At 44.5% G+C, this 22,067-nt stretch overlaps 1 protein-coding gene across 1 annotated transcript in view; it reads left to right on the top strand.

Moving 5' to 3' along the window:
* Positions 1-13,102, top strand: part of LOC141073063 (uncharacterized) — a 40,233-nt gene extending 27,131 nt beyond the window's left edge. The window contains exon 9 of the mRNA XM_073560379.1: positions 9,480-13,102. Within this exon, the coding sequence (XP_073416480.1) occupies positions 9,480-11,680 (2,201 nt within the window). The 3' untranslated portion in view covers positions 11,681-13,102. The remainder of the gene's footprint in view (positions 1-9,479) is intronic.
* The last annotated feature ends 8,965 nt before the right edge of the window (positions 13,103-22,067 follow it).

The following is a 22,067-nucleotide window of genomic DNA, read 5'->3' on the forward strand; positions in this document are numbered from 1 at the left end:
TCGCCTCATTGAGGGACACAGATGCTGTGGGTGTATGCTTCTGCCGCTAGGAGACTGACACTAAGTGAAAAAAAGACGTTAGCTCCTCCTCCGTCGTATGCACCCTCGCTCCTATTGCGGGCGGAAATCAGTTTTTTGCTTAGTGTCCATGGAAGCACACACGTCTGGTTTTGCTCCAGACTTTTTTTCTTTTTTTTTTTTTTCCCATGAAGATGAGACAGGGGCGACGGACCCTATTGAAAGGGTCCGATCTCCCCAAACCATCAACGGGCGAGCACGTGTTGAGTATCGTCTCCACGTATCCTCTCCCGCACCGTGGGACATATCTGGGCCGTTTTCCCCAGACCTTTTTTTTATTTTATTTTTACCGTCTATGAAGATGAGACAGGGGCAACGGATCCTATTGAAAGGGTCCGATTTCCCCAAACCATCAACGGGTTAGCACGTGCGAGTGTCCCTCCACGTATCCTCTCCCGCGATGTGGGACACAATGCCGGACTTAGCCCTGACCACCTTAGCACCTTAGGTAATACAGATGGTTAGCACTCGGCCAGAGGGTTCGAGTTCGCGGTGCCAGTGAGAAGGAACGGATAGTCCCAGAATCGCATAAACAATGTATAGTCACTGCACACGCTGATTGTACTTAATGTGAAGTAAATTTATTGCTTGACAGTGAGGAAGCGACATCAAACGACGTTTCGGCCACATCGGCCTTTATCACAAAGTCGCCTTTTCAATTGAATGTAGGGTCTGTTTTCACCAAATCGATAGTGTCACTGCTAGGCATAAATGAGTTGATAGCATATTCAAAGTTGCCGCTAAATCCTGTTCCTTGAAGAGGTGGTGGACTGGTAAATATGCCACTGTATTATTGGTGGCTCAGTGGAGTGTGAAGTCGGCACAATGGTGCCAGAGCAGTGCGACTTTGTGATAAAGGCCGATGTGGCCGAAACGTCGTTTGATGTCGCTTCCTCACTGTCAAGCAATAAATTGTTTACACCTTAGCACCTTAGACTGCTGTGCTGCAAGGCGGCGAACGGTCCCTCTCCTCACCCCCTGAAGAGGTTAGATGGAGCTAGGGTGCCTGCACCGTCCTATTTTGTCAAGGCCCCCTCACATACCTGATCTGGGAAGCTGAAGAGGATCGTCAGTGAGGAGAGGGCCTGGGAGGGCTCCTGCAGCGAAGATCCGGGGCTGGAGCTCTTAGCTGTCAGTTGCTACCGGCCAGTGGCTGCAGAGCGGTGCTGAGAAGCCTGCGCCAGTAAATAGCGCCATTTTTTGTGGTGCCATGGAGTTCGCACCCCCCCCCCCCCCCCCCGTCGCGAGCAGGGGATGAATTGAGGCCGTGGCTTTAGCCGAAGCTAGGCCGCGACCGGAAGTTCCACCTCCGGGATGCGCGTCACTTCCAGCGGCCCGCTCCCCAGCGTCACTTCCAGCAGCCAGTCCCCGGCTTCAGAGGGCAGCTAGGCTGCAGACCCGGAAGTTCCGCCCCTGGACCGGTTTATATGCTGGCGGTCCGCCCCACAGCTGGTGGCGCGCGATTTGTGCAGAGGCGTCCATGAACGGGGGGGGGGCACAGGACTGGGGTAAGTGCTGCCCGGGAGACCACAGGGAAAACGAGGTGCTACCTCCTTCCCCCTCCATCCCCAGCAGCGGACAGATACAGCATGTCCGAAGAAGCAGCATGCATCACTTGTCGGGCTGCGTTTCCGCGGGCGCAGAGCAAGCGATTATGTAAAACCGGCGACTCCAAACGCGCCCAGGAGCCCTCCCCTGCGACCGAACCCACAATGCTGGTGTGGGCAGACCGCAGAGGACAAGGCTCGGGATTCCCGCTGTGCAGCGCCCGGAACCCGACGCCTAACAGAACCTCAATGTCCGTCCTCCCCTGCGACCGCGACCAATGTGCCAAGCCCCCCAGAGTGGGCCCTATCACTGTCACAGTTCATGCAATTGAGTCCCTTCAGGCCCCAGATGGGGGCAGGGACAGTGGCTCGCCGGCCTTAGAGGGGACCTCCACCTCACAAGAGCCTCTCGCCTGCAGGGGCTGCTCTCACTCCAGGCAGACCCAAGGGAAACAAATCCACACGGTGTCGCCCAGTCCATCCGGTGCCTTAGCATCCGTAAGTTCTGCTTCTCGCTCCCCGTCACCAGTGGTTGATAGCGAGCAGACCTCAGAATTCGACTCAGACGAGCCCCTTGACCTGGATACTCCAGCGTCCACGTGAAACAGTGGACAGCCTCATAGAAGCTGTCAATCAGACCTTGGGGATTGAGGATGATCCCGCAGCGGCTACGGGGCATAAGGTGGCGTTTAAGCGAGTGAAGCGGCTGCACAGAATTTTTTCCTCTCACCCTGAGTTTGAGGACATAGTGCAGCAACAAGGGGAACGACCAGACAGGCGTTTCTCGGGTCAAAAGGCACTCGAAGCAAGGTATCCATTTTCTCCGGACCTCCGTAAAAAATGGACGGAATCTCCGACGGTGGATCCACCGGTGTCGCGCCTAGCCACTATAACCCTGTTATCCGGGCCTAGCGTTTCCTCTACTAAGGATCCCACGGATCGCCTCATAGAGAGCTCAGTATATGAGGCGTCAGGATCAGCGCTCTCTCCCTCATTCGCAGCAACTTGGGTAGCCAAGGCCATGATCTCATGGTCAGAATCATTAAACAAGGTCGCGCAGGAGCAAGAGCTACCTGCAGAAAGATCAGAATTTGCGAGTCAGATCGCGATGGCCGGAGATTACGTAATCAATGCGTCTTTGGATGCGGCCGCTAACGCAATTTCTATCAGAAGAGCTCTATAGTTAAGGACATGGCATGGCCGTGGAATCTTGAAGTTGGATAAACTTATCTCCGACTCCACAGGAGGAAAGAGCGCTTTTCTCCCTCAACAGTAGGTTAAACCGCCTTTTCGCCACCCTTTTTAGGCACGTTTTCGCCCTTTCGCGACCCCGGGTGGACCGCAGCGGCCATTTTCGCCGCTTCAGGCCGCCCCAACCAGGATAGGGGTGGCAGGTCTCAAAAGAACCAACCCACTGGGGAGAATGCAAACTCAACAGCCAGATCGAGGGGATCCAGATCCCAAAGATTGTCAGCCAAATGACTCGAGGAGGTTGCCAGACGACACCTGCAAGGTGGGTGGCCGGCTACTCTGGTTTCGCCGCGTCTGGTTCAGTGTCGCGCACGGCGCATGGGTAAAGGAGTTGGTGGCCTCAGGTTACAAAATAGAATTTGTCAGATACCCTCAAAGACGGTTTATTCTTTCTCGTCTTCCCAGGGTGGATACCCAGGCAAGAGCTCTGTTGGAGCCATCATAGTAACATAGTTTTGATGGCTGAAGGAAGACCTTATGTCCATCTAGTTCAGCCTATTTTTAGTGCAGCTGTTCTGCATTGTTGTTCCTGGGGAAGGCAAAAAAACCCCACAGAGTAGAAGCCAATTTTCTCCATAGGGAAAAAAAACTCCTTCCCCTTAGCTGGGTCAACCATCTACCTATAATATTATGTTATTCATAACCTTCTATACTGTTACTCACAAGAAAAGCCTCCATTCCTTTCTTAAATTCATTCAGTGAGTTGGCCATCACCACTTCCTCAGGAAGAGAATTCCAGAGCCTCACTGCTCTTACCGTGAAGAACCCTCTTCTATGCTGGTGCAGAAATTGTCTTTCCTCCAAACGAAAAGAATGCCCCCTTGTTCTTGTCACAGTCCTAGGTACAAACAGTTCAATGGAGAGATCTCTGTATTGCCCTCTGATATACTTGTACATATATATTAGGTCTCCCCTAAGTCTTCTCTTTTCTAGAGTAAATAGACCTAATTTTGATAACCTTTCTGGGTATTGTAGTGAACCAACTCATTTTAGTAGCCCGCCTTTGAATCCTTTCAAGTTCAGTAATGTCTTTCTTGAGCACCGGCGTCCAAAATTGCCCACAATCCTCCAAGTGTGGTCTGACGAGTGATTTGTACAGAGGGAGAATTATGTTTTCGTCTCGTGTCCCCAGACCTCTTCTAATGCACCCCATGACCCTATTTGCTTTGGTGGCAGCTGCCTGACACTGGGCACTCCAATTTAGCTTCTTATTGACTAAGATGCCTAAGTATTTTTCCATGTCTGGTTTCCCCAGCAGTTTCCCATTTACTAAGTAATTGTAGCATCTGTTTCTCCTTCCCATGTGCATAACCTTACACTTATCGGTGTTAAACCTCATTTGCCATTTTTCAGCCCAATTCTCCAATTTACTCAAATCTGTCTGTAGTTGCAAACTGTCCTCCTTTTGTGTTAACTACCTTACATAGTTTTGTATCATCTGCAAATACTGATATTTTACTGTGTAAGCCATCCACTAGATCATTAATAAATATATTAAATAGTAGGGGGCCCAATACAGACCCCTGTGGTCCCCCACTAGTTACCTTGGCCCAATCTGAGGATGCCCCATTAATAACCACTCTTTGCTTTCTATCACTCAGCCAGCTACCTACCCATCTGCACACATTTTCCCCTAGCCCAAGCTTTCTCATCTTACTTACCAATCTTTTATGTGGGACAGTGTCAAATGCTTTAGAGAAGTCGAGATAAATGACATCCAATGATTCTCCTTGGTCCATTTGAGAGCTTACATCCTCATAGAAGCTGATCAGGTTAGTTTGACAGGAGCGATCCTTCATAAATCCATGTTGATATGGAGTTAAACATTTATTAACATTGAGATATTCCATAATGGTATCCCTTAGAAACCCTTCAAAAATTTTACCCACAACAGATGTTAAGCTTACCGGCCTATAGTTTCCAGGTTCCCTTTTACACCCCTTTTTGAATATTGGTACCATGTTTGCTTGCCGCCAATCAAAAGGAACAGACCCTGTTTCCATAGAGTCTTTAAATATAAGCAATAGAGGCCTGTCTATCACATTACATTACTTAACTCCCTTAATACCTGAGGGTGAATGCCATCAGGGCCTGGTGATTTGTCAATTTGAATCCTACTAAGGCGGTTCTGCACTTCTTCCTGGGTTGGGCAGGTGATACTTAATGGGGAGTTTACATTATCACTCTGCATTTCCCCTGGCAAATCCTTTTCCTGTGTGAACACTGTTGAGAAAAAAGTATTTAAAACATTTGCTTTTCCCACATCGCTCTCTATGATTTCACCCTCATTGTTCTTTAAAGGGCCGACACCATCAATTTTAATCTTTTTACTGTTTATATAATTAAAGAATAGTTTGGGGTTTGTTTTACTTTCCTTAGCAATGAGTCTCTCAGTTTCCACTTTTGCTAAATGTATTTGTTTTTTACACATTTTATTTTTTTCTCTATAACTTTTTAATGCTTCTTCATTGCCTTCTTGTTTTAGCTTCTTAAATGCCTTGCTCTTGTTATTTATTGCCCTTTATACATCCTTATTTAGCCACATTGGTGTTCTCCTGTTCCTAGCCCTTTTATTTCTGTACAGTATGGCTAGCTCGCAGTGGGTGTGTAAAACTGATTTAAATATTTCCCATTTATTTTCTGTGCTCCTATTTTTGAGGACATTGTCCCAATCAATGGGACAATCAAAGGTCCTCTCTAAGCTGATCAAGCTTTGCTTTCCTGAAATTCAGCATTTTTGTAACCCCCTTCCAGGGCACCTTACTGAAGGACAAGTGGAATTGTATTATATTGTGCTCACTGTTCCCTAGGTGCCCATCGTCTCGTACTTCTGTTATTCTATCTGGCTTGTTGCTTAAAATTAAGTCCAGAAGGGCCGTCCCTCTAGTTGGGCCCTGCACAAGTGGGGACAGATAATCATCCTTGGTCACTGACAGAAATTGGTTTCCTTTCTGAAATCCGCAGGTTTCAGTGTCCCAGTCTATGTCGGGGTAGTTGAAGTCCCCCATAATAATCACCTCATTGTGATTTGCTGCTTTGTCTATTTGTTTCAATAATGCATTTTCAGTGGCTTCTGTTATATTTGGTGGCTTATAACAAACCCCTATGAGGATTTTATTACTTTTCCCTCCTTGTATCTCCACCCATAGAGACTCCACCTCTTCATTTCCCTCTTGTATATCTTCTCTTAGTGTGAGCTTTAAAGTGGACTTTATATATCGACAGACTCCACCCCCTTTCCTTTTTTTACGATCCCTCCTAAACAAATCATATCCTTGCAAGTTAGCCACCCAGTCATAGCTGTCATCTAACCATGTCTGTTATTCCTACTATGTTGTATTTTTCCTCATACATTACCAACTCCAGATCTTCAATCTTATTGGTCAGGCTTCTTGCGTTGGTCAGCATGCAGGAAAGAAGTTTTGCTTCCTTTTTCTTAGCTTCCTCCTGAGTACCCTGTCTTGGGTCCTCTTTACCACATCTAGTATACTTGATTAGTTTGTCCTTCTGCTGCATGTTCTTGTCTGCTGTTTTTCCTCCCATCCCCTCTTCTAGTTTAAAGCCCTCCTGATGAGTGTGGCAAGTCTTCTGGCAAATGTGTGTTTCCCAGGTTTTGTGAGGTGTATCCCCCATCTCTTGCGAGAAATCGCTGTAGCGCAATGGGATCATTGTTCCCGTGCCAGGGCATGAAAGGACTCAGGGCTTCTATTCCAACCTGTTTGCGGTTTCCAAAAAGGACGGGTATGTCAGACCGATTTTGGACCTCAAACATCTGAACAAATTCATCAGGATCAGACATTTCTGGGTGGAGTCTCTCCATTCAGTCATATTGGCCATGGAGCAGGGAGAATACTTGGCCTCGATCAACATCCAGGATGCATATCTGCATAGTCCCATTTTTCCTCCTCATCAAAGGTTACTGCGCTTCGCCATCAACGGTCGACATTGTCAGTTCGTGGCGCTTCCTTTCGGGTTAGCCACGGCTTCCAGAGTGTTCACAAAGGTTATGGCAGTTGTCATGGCCATACTGCATTCTTGAGGCATGGTCGTCTTGCCTTACTTGGACGACCTATTGGTCGTAGGCCCTTCAATACGGGCACGCGAGGAAAATGTCAGCATCACGCTAGATACTCTTGCCCGCTTAGGGTGGCTGGTCAATGCGAAGAAGTCATCCCTTGTGCCAGCTCAAAGGATCTCCTTCTTAGGAATGATCTTCGACACTTGCCAAGGGTTGGTAATTCTCCCTCAGGAAAAAGCCCTTGCTCCCAGGCTGGGAGTCCGGACTCTTAGCCAAACAGTCCCTTATACCATTCGTTTCGGGATGAGGATTCTAGGGAAAATGGTGGCAGCAATGGGAGCAGTTTCATCACTTAGCAGGCCGCCCCATCTGAATTCAATCAGACAATGCCACGGCGGTGGCTTACATAAATCACCAAGGGGGCACCTGCAGCAAAGCAACTATGCGTGAAGTGGGGCACGTTCTTCAGTGGGCCAAAGCAAACCACTCAGTGATTTCGGCAGTCCACATCCCGGGTGTGGAGAACTGGGCGGCAGACTTTCTCAGCCGGCAGGGTCTTGCATCCGGAGAGTGGTCACTACATTCTGAGATCTTCCAGCATATTTGTCAACTGGGGGGGAACTCCGGATGTGGACCTGATGGCTTCCAGGGTGAACGCCAAGGTACCCACATATGTCACTCGGGCCAGGGACCCACAAGCGATCGCTGTGGAGGCGTTGGTTCCCCCATGGAACCAGTTCCACCTCCCATATCTATTTCCCCCGCTGCCACTACTTCCGAGAGCTATCATTACGATTAGGACGGAAAGGGTTCTGGTGATTCTGCTGGCCCCGGACGGGCCCGTTGAGCGTGGTACGCAGATCTAATGCAGCTGCTCGCCAACGTTCCTTGGCGACTGCCAGCGCGCCCAGATCTACTTTCTCAAGGGCCGATCTGCCACCCGAACTCAGGGGCCCTGTGTTTGACAGCATGGCTGTTGAATCTTGGATTCTAACCCAGGCAGGGTTCGGAAGCGAGGTGGTCGCTACAATGGTTAGCGCCCGGAAGCCGGCTTCATTACGAATTTACCACCACACCTGGAAGGTGTTCTTTGCTTGATGTCGAGGCCGCATTGTTTCGCCGCTGAGGTTCTCGATCCCCAACATCTTGGCTTTTCTCCAGTCAGGCCTATACTCGGGTTTGGCCCCAAGTTCCCTCAGACAAATATCGGCCTTATCCGTCCTGTTCCAGCGCAGAATTGCTACCAATTTGCAGGTGAAGACTTTCATCCAGGGAGTCTCCCACTTGGTACTTTCCTATAAGGCGCCTATGGACGCCTGGGACCTTAACCTGGTCCTAAGTGTTCTGCAGGAAGCTCCATTTGAACCGCTTCAGGATATCTCCTTGAGGTACCTTTCCTGGAAAGTGGTGTTCCTAGTGGCCATCACTTCTGTCAGGCGGGTTTCAGAGCTGGCGGCCCTGTCCTGCCGAGCTCTGTTCCTCACTTTCCATAAGGATAAGGTGGTGCTCAGACCAGCCCCTCCTTTTCTGCCGAAAGTCGTGTCCTCATTTCACATTAATGAAGATGTTGTTTTGCCTTCATTTGGTCTAGCACCGGTGCACCGTATGGAAAAGGCTCTTCACACGTTAGACCTGGTAAGAGCCCTCTGGAGGTACGTGTCGCGGACGGCGCCCTTACGTCAGACTGGCACGCCGTTCGTGCTCCCTGAAGGGTGCAGGAAGGGACTCGCTGCCTCAAAATCGACCATAGCCAGGTGGATTCGTTTGACTATTCAGGAGTCCTACCGCATTAGAGGCATGCCGATCCCAGCAGGGATCAGAGCGCACTCTACTCGGGCAGTGGGCGCCTCTTGGGCACTTCGGCATCAGGCTTCGGCGGAACAGGTTTGCAAAGCAGCAACCTGGTCCAGCCTGCACTCATTTGCCAGACATTACAATAGTCATACTCAGGCCTCGGCGGATGCGAGCCTGGGTAGAAGGATTCTCCAAGCAGCGGCGGCGCACCTTTAAACAAGAGGTGCATGTAGCTTGGATCGGTGAGTCAATCTCCCACCCAGGGACTGCTTTAGGACATCCCACAGTATCTGTGTCCCCCAATGAGGCAAAGGAGAAACATGGATTTTTGTGATAAACTCACCGTAAAATCCTTTTCTCCGAGACGCTCATTGGGGGACACAGCACCCACCCTATTAGCCAGTTGGCTCTGTTTTTGTTTAATACACATTTATGTGATATAAAGGTGGTTCTTTTCTGGACATGTTGTACCTGTATTAAGGCTGATTTTGTTGTCCTCCTACTGCTTTGGCACCAAACTGAGTTCCGCCCGCAATAGGGGCGAGGGTGTATACGACGGAGGAGCTAACCTCTTTTTTTCACTTAGTGTCAGCTTCCTAGCGGCAGAAGCATACACCTACAGTATCTGTGTCCTCCAATGAGCGTCTCGGAGAAAAGGATTTTACGGTGAGTTTATCACAAAAATCCATGTTTCACTGATGAGGGTTTTCATTTTAAGCTCCATAAAAAATTAGAAATCACTTTTGTGTTGTCGAAAAAAATCACGTCCAATTTATCTTTCATCCTTATAGGAAATCCTTGTGAGAATAACTGGTTATCACTAAACTGTAAAGAAGATACCAGGAAGCAGTCTAATGGAGAAAACCTCATTACCCTTCATGGAGCTCCTGTACTTCACAGCACTTCACTTGCTTATTATCCTCCTAATCATGAGGAACCCTCTCCTGAGCAATCTCACATTGTTACCACAATTCCAGGTGACAAAGTGGATACAAGATTTCAGTGTGACCAGCAACTTACTACAAGCTCAGATTTTTTAACACAAAGAAAACACAAAGGAAAAAAGAGATACTGCTGTTCAGAATGTGGGAAATGCTTTACATATAAATCACACTTTGTTATACATGAGAGAATTCACACAGGAGAAAAGCCATTTTCATGTTCAGAATGTGGAAAGGCCTTCACAGATAAAAGGAATCTTAGTAAACATCAGAAAATTCATACAGGTGAGACTCCATTCTCCTGTTCAGAATGTGGGAAATGCTTTACAGATAAATCACAATTTATTATACATCAGAGAATTCACACAGGAGAGAAGCCGTATTCATGTTCGGAATGTGGGAAGTCTTTCATAGATAAAGGGAATCTTATTACACATCAGAAAATTCATACAGGAGAGAAGCCGTATTCATGTTCAGAATGTGGGAAATGCTTTACACATAAATCAAAACTTATTATACATGAGAGAATTCACACAGGAGAAAAGCCATATTCATGTTCAGAATGTGGGAAGTCTTTCATGGTTAAATCGCATCTTAATACACATCAGAGAATTCATACAGGAGAGAAGGCATTTTCATGTTCGGAATGTGGGAAGTCTTTCACAGATAAAGGGAATCTTATTCGACATCAGAAAATTCATACAGGTGAGACTCCATATTCATGTTCAGAATGTGGGAAATGCTTTACACATAAATCAAAACTTATTACACATGAGAGAATTCACACAGGAGAAAAGCCATATTCATGTTCAGAATGTGGGAAGTCTTTCATGGTTAAATCACATCTTAATACACATCAGAGAATTCACACAGGAGAGAAGCCGTATTCATGTTCACTATGTGGGAAGGCTTTCATGGTTAAAACGCATCTTAATACACATCAGAGAATTCATACAGGAGAGAAGCCATTTTCATGTTCGGAATGTGGGAAGTCTTTCATAGATAAAGGGAATCTTATTACACATCAGAAAATTCATACAGGAGAGAAGCCGTATTCATGTTCAGAATGTGGGAAATGCTTTACACATAAACCAGCATGTGTTAGACATGAGCGAATTCACACAGGAGAGAAGCCATTTTCATGTTCACTATGTGGGAAGTCTTTCACAGATAAATGGAGTCTTATTACACATCAGAAAATTCATACAGGTGACACTCCATATTCATGTTCAGAATGTGGGAAATGCTTTACACATAAATCAAAACTTATTACACATGAGAGAATTCACACAGGAGAAAAGCCATTTTCATGTTCAGAATGCGGGAAGGCCTTCACAGATAAAGGGAGTCTGATTACACATGAAAGAATTCACATAGGAGAGAAGCCATATTCATGTTCAGAATGTGGGAAGTCTTTCATGGTTAAAGCGCGTCTTAATACACATCAGAGAATTCATACAGGAGAGAAGCCATATTCCTGTTCAGAATGTGGGAAGACTTTCATGGTTAAACCGCATCTTATTACACATCAGAGAATTCATACAGGAGAGAAGCCATTTTCATGTTCGGAATGTGGGAAGTCTTTCACAGATAAAGGGAATCTTATTACACATCAGAAAATTCATACAGGAGAGAAGCTGTATTCATGTGTAGAATGTGGGAAATGCTTTACACATAAACCAACATGTGTTAGACATGAGAGACTTCACACAGGAGAAAAGCCCTTTTCATGTTCACTATGTGGGAAGTCTTTCACGGTTAAATGTAATCTTATTGCACATCAGAGAATTCACACAGGAGAGAAGACATTTTCATGTTCAGAATGTGGGAAGTCTTTCACAGATAAAGGGAATCTTATTAGACATCAGAAAATCCACACAGGAGAGAAGCCATATTCATGTTCACTATGTGGAAAGTCTTTCACAGATAAAGGGACTCTTATTACACATCAGAGAATCCACACAGGAGAGAAGCCGTATTCATGTTCACGCTGTGAGAAATGCTTCACAAAAAAATCAAGTCTTGTGAGGCACGAGAGAAGTCACACATAGAAGCATGTTCAGAATGGTGGAAATCTTTCATACATGCCGTATATACTTGTGTATAAGCTGACCCGTGTATAAGCCGACCCCCCTAATTTTGCCACAGAAAACTGGGAAAACTTATTGACTCGCGTATAAGCCTAGGGTGGAAAATGCAGCAGCTACTGGTAAATTTCAAAAATAAAAATAGATGCCAATAAAAGTAAAATTAATTGAGACATCAGTAAGTTAAATGTTTTTGAATATCCATATTGAATCAGGAGCCCCATATAATGTTCCATACAGTTCATGATGGCCCCATAAGATGCTCCACACAAAATACACCCCATATAATGCTCCATAAAGGTTAATAATGGCCCCATAAGATGCTCCATGGAATATGTCCCCATAAGATACTCCATACATTATTCCCCCATAAGATGCTCCATACATTATGGCTCCATAGATTATACCCCCATAAGATGCTCCATAGAATACCCCCATAAGATGCTCCACAGAATATGCCCCCTTAAGATGCTCCATAGAATAGGCCCCCATAAGATGCTCCATAGAATACCCCCATAAGATGCTCCACAGAATAGGCCCCGATAAGATGCTCCACAGAATAGGCCCCCATAAGATGCGCCATAGAATACCCCCATAAGATGCTCCACAGAATAAGCCCCCATAAGATGCTCCACAGAATAGGCCACCATAAGATGCTCCATAGAATACCCCCATAACATGCTCCATAGAATAGGCCCCCATAAGATGCTCCATAGAATACCCCCATATGATGCCCCATAGAATAATCCCCATATGCTGCTGCAAATTAAAATGACATACCTCTCCATCGCTGCTGGCTCAGGACCTGGCACCTGAGATCTTCACCTGTCCCCGTTCCCACGCTGCTTGCCGCTGTCTGCCACGTCATCTCTCAACGACGTTCAGGCAGCAGAGGGCGTGGTGCGCACTAACTACATCACTGCGCCCTCTGACTTGAACACAGAGGACGTGGCGGCAGGCAACGTGGGAACGGGGACAGGTGTCTAATGCTATACTTGCCCCCTCCTGGCGCGGTCTCTGCAGCCTCATTCTCCCACGGTCTCCGGCGCCTGCCTTCAGCGGCACGTGAAAATCCACACAGGACCGCTGAAGGCAGGCGCCGGAGACCGTGGGACAAGTAGGGGGGCTGCAGAGACTGCGCCAGGGGGGTAAGTATGATCTCTGACATCCCCGCTCCCCCTCCTCCACGACCCCCGGTATATGACTCGTGTATAAGCCGAGAGGGGGACTTTCAGCCCAAAAAAATGGGTTGAAAATCTCGGCTTATACATGAGTATATACGGTAAATCATATCTTGTCTAACAGGAGAGAAGGCATGCAGGAAAGAAACTAATTATGTTCTGTGTTTTATAAATGTTAATAAACATTGCCCAGCATAAATGAGTACACCCCTTTGGTAAGATTTTTATTAATATCTCACTGAACAGCAATTTCTAAAATGTTGCCAACACTGAGTTTCATGGAACTTTTTTTGTAATCAAAACATGCAAGTTAGGTTAATATAACTTTCATTACAAAATCTTTAGGGTTACGCAAATTGATAAAAAATGAGTGCACCCCACATCAAAGCTACTACATCTATCATTTTGTATGTCTTCCATGATTTTTAACGACAGCACCAAGTTTTCTAGGCCTGGAATGAACAAATTGGTTACATAATACATCATCTATCTTGTCCCTCTTAGCAATGAAGGAACAACCAGGTGTCAAAATTAGTGGGTATCGAGATTCATAAAATCCTGTGATAGGTCCAGACCAATTCCAAGGGTTCCCCCATGGGATCTAAACCTGGTACTACAGGCACTAACCAAAGACCCATTTGAACCTTTACAGAAGTCGGCTAAGTATCTTACCCTTAAAACTATCCTATTGGTAGCATTGACGTTGGTCCGCAGGGTGAGCGATATACAGGCCCTTTGTACAAACCATCCTTATATGCAGGTATATGAGGATAGAGTTATACTGGCACATGATCCGTCCTACCTTTCCAAGGTAGCCTTAAAGTTTCATAGAAGTCAAGAGATTGTCCTGCCCTCCTTTTGAAATAAAGCTAGGACTCTAGGGAAGGAAAAATTTCACAGGCTAGATGTTAGACAAACATTGAGTACATATCAATGGCTAGTCAGTGGAGGAAAGCCCAGTCCCTGTGGCCTTTCTGGGTAGCAGGAAGAGGTACGGAGTGTCCAGAAGTGCCATGGCAAGGTGGATCAGGCACGCCACTAGTTTATTCTACTCTGCTAGTGGTGCTCTGGTTCCTGAGGGCTTCAAGGCTAACTCCACAGACCCATAGCGACCTCCTGGACAGAGAAAGCAGAGCTATCAATGGATGAGATTTGTAAGGTCACTATCTGGTCCTCACCATCTACATTCTGTAGGCACTATATATTGGATCTATACTCCTCTGACTTAACCTTTGGTAGAAGGGTGCTGCAAATGGTGGTCTCTCCCTAAGTTGTTTTCATGTCTCCATAAATCTCAGGTGTGCTGTCATGGGTGAAGGGAAAATGCCAATGTTACTTACCGGTATTTGTTTTTTCCAGAACTGTATTTCCCCCTTTCTCACCATGTGGGTGTGCACTATAGATTGGATGGTTTTTGATGTGTCGGCTATGTGTATAATGTTGGAAGTCCTCTCTGTCTCTGTAACCCAACTGATGTGGGGCAGAGGTGTCGCCCTTTTATTTCAGTAGGTTTCCTGCCATTGGTGGGCGGATCACTCTGTGCTGTCATGGGTTCTGGAAAACCCGGCTACGGTAAGTAATCTTGGTGTTTATCACCAGCATCTTAAAAATATATACTGTAATAGATCTGTATAATCGATTGAATCATAATTTCATGTTTAGCAGGATCCAAAGAGTCACGGATTTTTTCAGGCTTCTCCCAAATCCTAATGGGTGGGAGTAAATTAGTCCAAAGAGGCAAAAAAATGGGTCTATCAGGTCTGATGCAGAACTCCAGGTGAAGAAAAACATCACAATCTGTCTTGCCTTCACCAATGTCCTTGGCGGTACTTTTGAGTCTGACAACGGATTACAACATTTGTAAAGGAATATGACCTGTGCTCAAGGGTACCAAAATTTACTGAATCCTTGGCTAAAAACTAGCCTGAAAGCAGGGTGATAGGAACCCACTAAGGGGAATGAACTAGCAATCAATAAATCGTAATATACAGAGCGGTATAATGGTGAAAGGTGCTTAGAGATCCTGCTGGATTACATGAGGTGCAACAAAGTGTGATAATCACCGAAACAATAGTTGTGACACTGAGATTGATAAGAGGGAGTCAAAACTATAAAAACTGTAGAATACGGATACCTCAATAGACATACATTCGGTGTCTGGCCTATTAACCCCCGCATGTCCTGGTGGTCGCAATGATAGGATACTGAGATTGTGCTTATCCTCTTATACCCGCACTCCTGTTTCATTTTGTTAAGGCCAGCACTCATAGGAACATGGCTATAGAAAAAACCATAATTAAAGGGCCTGATTTATAAGATAGAATGCAGTTCCCGGGACTAGCTATAATTAGTGAGAGGTATTGATAGCGTTGAAAAGAGACTTGTCTGAGGAAAATATATAGAAATAAAAATTAAAGATACAAATGTTTATTAATATAATATTTATAAATAAGGCTTTATTTTTTATATGTATTAAAAAACTTAATGGTAATATGTGCAGAACCTAAGGGGAGAGGGAACGGGCAGGAGAAAAACTGTATTGAAGACATAATTAGATAAACGGACTAGTGTTTATTTAAATATAGATATCAATGTTCCATAAATGGGTGGATTGGTAGATTAATAGATTAATAAATAAATAGGCCCACCCTGAATGAGGTTATACAATTAGACACTTGGGAAAGCTCAAGTAACTGTGTTGGGCTAATTTGATCCTTAGAAAATCGATAAGATAAGAACAATAACCCATTGTATGGGATAGGGCATAATGGAGGTACATATAAGTCAAAAATACCTTCTCGTAAAATACATATCTAAAAATATGTGTAAGTTATATGTAGTAATAAAAAGTAAAATAAAACAAAATACTAAAAGAAAGGTCATACGTGCCAAAGTTGAACAATTAGTCTGAACTATATAATAGCAACAATGGGTGACTCTAAGTCGTGTCTGATTACTGGAAGGCGTAGATCTCCAGCTCGTGGTTTAAGCCTTTTGGGTCCAAACAATCAAGAGTATATATCCATTTGGACTGCTCTGGTCATTGCTTTGATAAAATCACCTCCTCTGGGATTCTGGTGGACTCTTTTGAATGCCATAGAATAGTACACCCTTGGCTGATTTATTGTGAAAATCTTTATAATGGCGTGACAAAGGATGTCCAGTGTAGCCTTTTTGGATGTTCATTAGATGTTCTTTAATTCGGACCTTAAGTTTTCTTTTCGTGCATCCATCATACAGGGAAATTCAATTATGTAAATGACCCCAGTTGTGTAGCATGAGATATTTTCTTTAATATAATAGTTCTTATTCGCATCTGAGTCCATGATTGTGGACCTATTTTTTTAAATTGTGTTGATACAACAAAAACAACTGCCACGTGCTGTAAACCCTAGCTGTTGGTTTACTGGGGTTTTAGAACCAAATTTTTGTTTGGTCTGTTGAATAGTGGGGGCCACGAGGTTCCCTAATGTTTGGGCTTTAGGATATATAAATCTAGGAAAGGCTGGCAGAATTTCCCCTATAGTTTTATCCTTCCGGAGAGTAGCTCAATGTTTCTGAATGATTTTCCTGAATTTATGGTGTCCCGCATGGAACTGGGTAATAAACGGCAGTTGATGGATTTGTTGGTTGGTACTCGTATTACTTGTGGTACCAACTTTAGTTTTATGTATTAAAGTTGTCCTGGATACTGTGCCCACTTCCCGTTTGGCATGTTCCAGTAATGAAATAGGATAACCTTTCTCAACAAATTGCTGTGTTAAAAAATCAGATTCTTCATTAGAATCCGCAAGGTTCGTGCAGTTGCACCTAACGCGAGTATACTGACTATTGGGGATATTAGTCAACCAAACAGGAAGGTGACAACTACAGATATGTATAAAGCTTTTAGTCAACCTCCTTGCGATGACATTTCGTAAGTAAATGATTCCCCTCTGTATAAATATTCAGGTCCAAAAAATTAATGCTGGTGTTACTGATCGTTGGTGTAAATTCAAGACCAGCTCATTATTGTTAACCCCTTCCTGACATCAGACGTACTATCCCGTCCATGGGACCCGGGCCCCTATGCCCATGGACGGGATAGTATGTCTACCGCGATCAGCGGCGCCCACGTGGTGAGCGCCGCTGATCGCGGCCGGGTGTCAGCTGATTATCACAGCTGACACCCGGCACTATGTGTCAGGGGCGGTCACGGACCGCCCCCAACACGTTAAACCCTTGCACACCGCGATCAAACATGATCGCGGTGTACCGGGGGTTAAAGGGAAGCATCGGCAGGGAGGGGGCTCCCTCCGTGCTTCCCTGAGCCCCCCACGGCAGCGCAATGTACAGCGCTGCTGCGGGGGTCTCTTTCCCTACAGGCCCCCGAATCCAAGATTGGCGACGGGGGCCTTCGGGGGCCTGTAAGGAGCTGACTTCCTCAGTGCCTGCAAAGCGCAGGCATGAGGAAGTCTGCAGAACTGCCTGTGACAGATTGCTGATCTGTCTTAGTGATCTGTGATGTGACAGATCAGCGATCAGTCACAGGACAGTGATGTTCCACCTGGGACTATGTAATAAAGTTAAAAAAAAAAAAAAAAAAAAAATGTTAAAATAATTTTTAAAAAAATCACCAAATAAATTAGAAAAAAAAAAAAATATTCCCCCAATAAATCCATTTTTTTTAAATAAAAAAAAACAATAAAAGTACACATATTAGATATCGCCGCATCCGTAACGACCCACCCTATAAAACTATCCCATTAGTTAACCCCTTTAGCGAACCCCTTAAAAAATAAAAAACAAAGCAAAAAATGATTATCATACCGCCAAACAAAAAGTGCAATAACGCGCAATCAAAAAGACGCATATAAATATCCATGGTACCGCTGAAAACGTCAACTTGTCCCGCAAAAAACGAGCCGCCACACAGCATCGTCAGCGAAAAATTTAAAAAGTTATAGCTTGCAGAATAAAGCGATACAAAAATAATTATTTTTTATATAAAATAGTTTTCATTGCATAAAACCAACAAAACATAAAAAAAGACCTAAATGAGGTATCGCTGTAACCGTACTGACCCGAAGAATAAAGCCGCTTTATCAATTTTACCGCACGCGGAACGGTGTAAACGCACCCCCCCAAAAGAAATTCATGAAACGCTGTTTTTTGTTCATTCTGCATCCCAAAAATCGGAATAAAAAGCGATTAAAAAATGTCACGTGCCCGAAAATGGTACCAATAAAAACGTCAACTCGTCCCGCAAAAATAAGACCTCACATGACTCTGTGGGTCAAAATACGGAAAAATTATAGCTCTCAATATGTGGTGATGCAAAAACTATTTTTACAATAAAAAGCGTCTTTTAGCGTGCGACAGCCGCCAAAAATAAAAACCGCCATAAATAGTAAATCAAACCCCCCGTTATCACCCCCTTAGTAAGGGAAAAATAATAAAATTAAAAGAAAATGTATTTATTTCCATTTTCCCATTAGGGTTAGGGCCAGGGTTAGGGCTAGGGTTAGGGCTGAGATTAGGGTTAGGGGTGTGTTGGCGTTAGGGTTGGAGTTAGAATTGGGGGTTTCCACTGTTTGGGCACATCAGGGGCTCTCCAAATGCAACATGGCGTCTGATCTCAATTCTAGCCAATTCTGAGTTGAAAAAGTCAAATGGTGCTCCTTCCCTTCCAAGCTCTGCCATGCGCCCAAACAGTTTTTTACCCCCACATGTAGGGTATCAGCCTACTCAAGACAAATTGCAAAACAACTTTTGGGGTCCAATTTCTCCTGTTACCGTTAGGAAAATAAAAAATTTGGGGCAAAAATATGATTTTTTTTATGTTCACGCCCGGGCGTTACAAACTTCTGTGAAGCACTTGGGGGTTCAAAGTGCTCACCACACATCTAGATAAGTTCCGTGGGGGGTCTAGTGTCCAAAATGGGGTCACTTGTGGGGAGTTTCAATAGTTTAGTTAGATTAGGGGCTCTCCAAACGCACATAACACCCGCAGACCATTCCATCAAAGTCTGCATTCCGAGCCCCGACGTGTGCCCATACAGTAGTTTTGTCCCACAAATGGGGTGTCAGCGTACTCAGGACAAATTGGACAACAACTTTTGTGGTTCAATTTCTCCTGTCACCCTTGGGAAAATAAAATAATTGGGGACTAATTGATCATGTTCGTGGAAAAAATACGATTTTATTTTCATGCCCGGGCATTATAAACTTCTGTGAAGCCCTTGGGGGTTCAAAGTGCTAACCACACATCTAGATAAGTTCCTTAGGGGGTCTAGTTTCCAAAATGGGGTCATTTGTGGGGGGTTCCACTGTTTAGGTACATTAGGGGCTCTCCAAAGGCAACATGACACCCGCAGACCATTCCATCAAAGTCTGCATTCCAAAACATCACTACTTCCCTTCCGAGCCCCGACATGTGCCCATACAGTAGTTTTCTCCTACATATGGGGTATCAGCGTACTCAGGACAAATTGGACAACAACTTTTGGGGTCCAATTTCTCCTGGTACCCTTGGGAAAATAAAAAAATTGGGGACTAAAAGATCATGTTTGTGGAAAAAATACGAATTTTTTATTTTCACACCCGGGCGTTATAAACTTCTGTGAAGCATTGGAGGGGTCAAAGTGCTCACCACACATCTAGATAAGTTCCTTGGGGGTCTAGTTTCCAAAATGGTGTCATTTGTGGGAGGTTTCCACTGTTTTGGTACATCAGGGGCTTTCCAAACGCGACATGGTGTCAGATCTTAATTCCAGCCAAAAACGTCAAATGGTTCTGCTTCCCTTCCGAGCTCTGCCATGCACCCAAATAGTGGTTTACCCCCACATGTGGGGTATCAGCGTACTCAGGACAAATTGCACAATAACTTTTAGGGTCCTGTTACCCTTGGAAAAATAAGAATTGAGGGTGAAAATATCATTTTTGTGGAAAAAATATGATTTTTTAATTGTACGGCTGTATGTTATAAACTTCTATGAAGCCCTTGGGGGTTCAAAGTTCTCACCACACATCTAGATAAGTTCCTTGGGGGGTCTAGTTTCCAAAATGGTGTCATTTGTGGGGGGTTTCCACTGTTTTGGTACATCAGGGGTTTTCCAATCGCGACATGGTGTCCGATCTCAATTCCAGCCAAAAACGTCAAATGGCTCTGCTTCCTTTCCAAGCTCTGCCATGCGCCCAAATAGTGGTTTACCCCCACATGTGGGGTATCAGCGTACTCAGGACAAATGGCAGAATAACTTTTAGGGTCCTGTTACCCTTGGGAAAATAAAAATTGGGGGTGAAAAGATCATTTTTGTGGAAAAAATATGATTTTTTAATTGTACGGCTGTACGTTATAAACTTCTGTGAAGCCCTTGTGGGTTCAAAGTTCTCACCACATATCTAGATAACTTCCTTGGGGGGTCTAGTTTCCAAAATGGGGTCACTTGTGGGGGTTTCCACTGTTTAGATACATCATTCAGGGGCTCTCCAAACGTGACATGGTGTCCGATCTGAATTCCAGCATTGAAAAAGTCAAACGGCGCTCCTTCCCTTCTGAGCTCTGCCATGCGCTGAAACAGTGGTTCCCCCAACATATCAGGTATCAGCGTACTCAGGACAAATTGCACAATAACTTTTGCAGTCCAATTTGTCCTGTTACCCTTGGTAAAATAAAAAAAATTGAACCTGAAGTATTTTTTGTGTGAAAAAAAGTTAGATATTAATTTTTTTTTTAAATATTCAAAAAATTCCTGTGACACACCTAAAGGGTTAATAAACTTCTTGAATGTGGTTTTGAGCACCTTAAGGGGTGCAGTTTTTAGAATGGTGTCACTTTTGGGCATTTTCTATCATATAGACCCCCTCAAAGTGGCTTCAAATGTGATGTGGTCCGTAAAAATAAAATGGTGTTGCAAAAATGAGAAATCGCTGGTCAATTTTTAACCCTTATAACTTCCTAACAAAAAAAAATTTTTGTTCCAAAATTGTGCTGATGTAAAGTAAACATGTGGGAAATGTTACTTATCAAGTTTTTTGTGTGCCATATCTCTGTGATTTAAGGGCATAAAAATTCAAAGTTGGAAAATTGCGAAATTTTCGCTAAATTTCCATTTTTTTCACAAATAAACACAAGTTATTTGAATGAAATTTTACCACTATCATGAAGTGCAATATGTCACGAGAAAACAGTGTCAGAATCACCGGGATCCATAGAAGCGTTCCAGAGTTATGACCTCATAAAGAGACAGTGGTCAGAATTGTAAAAATTGGCCCGGTCATGAACGTGCAAACCACCCTTGGGGGTGAAGGGGTTAAGGTTCAGGATGAAAGCATCTAATTGTGACCTTGAGCCCTTCCAAAAAAATAGGATGTCTATAAATCGGCGCCATAAAACCAAATTGGTATATACATGTCGAGGGAGGATCTGAAATGACCCTTCACGGTTGAGCAAGTGATTTCCAAATTAATCCACAGGGTGTTGCTAGCAACTGAGAATGACCAGACGGAGATGTGTCTAACACATTTACTTTATAAGCCAATAGTATTGCAAGAAAATGTCCCTAGCTACGTGACAGAGAAAAAGTTACCGAACTTCATGAGTCAAGGCCACTACACAACAATCCCCTTTGTTCATACTGGTGTGAACTAGTCATAACAGCTAACAGAATTTATCTCGTAAAAAACAAGATAGAATTACAAGCACAAAAAAATGAAGCCTTCAGTTTTGATGTTAGTTTAACCCTTCACAATCCCCCCCAGATAAATTTTGTTAACTAATATGCAGCATCAGAGGTGCTATCCCAAGCCATAAGCTCGGGGGGTACTGGTCTTCACATGGCTGATGCCGTGTTATCAGTCATGTCTTTTGCGGCGCATCCATCCCCCTGTATGCTACAATTTACGAATAACAATTTTTGATGACAGTGGTGGAGATCTTTTGAAGGTAGCCATATGCTCAACATCTTCATCAAGTAACCTTTTGAGATCGATGTAGAGAAGAGCAGGGGTGACGACACCTTTGGTATCATCATTAGCTGTCCTAGTGCAGAATTTCCTAATACATACAGAAATACACCAAAGAACAAGTTTTAGTATCACAAATACAGCAAGGATACAGGCAGCAATGTGTAACAAGCTTTGTAAGATCCCAGCTATCCAGCCCCCAATTCCCTTAAACCAATTGGCTG

This window comes from Dendrobates tinctorius, unplaced genomic scaffold (genome assembly GCF_039654945.1).
Source record: "Dendrobates tinctorius isolate UK_male_01 unplaced genomic scaffold, ASM3965494v1 ptg000296l, whole genome shotgun sequence".
NCBI classification, from domain to species: Eukaryota; Metazoa; Chordata; class Amphibia; order Anura; family Dendrobatidae; genus Dendrobates; species Dendrobates tinctorius.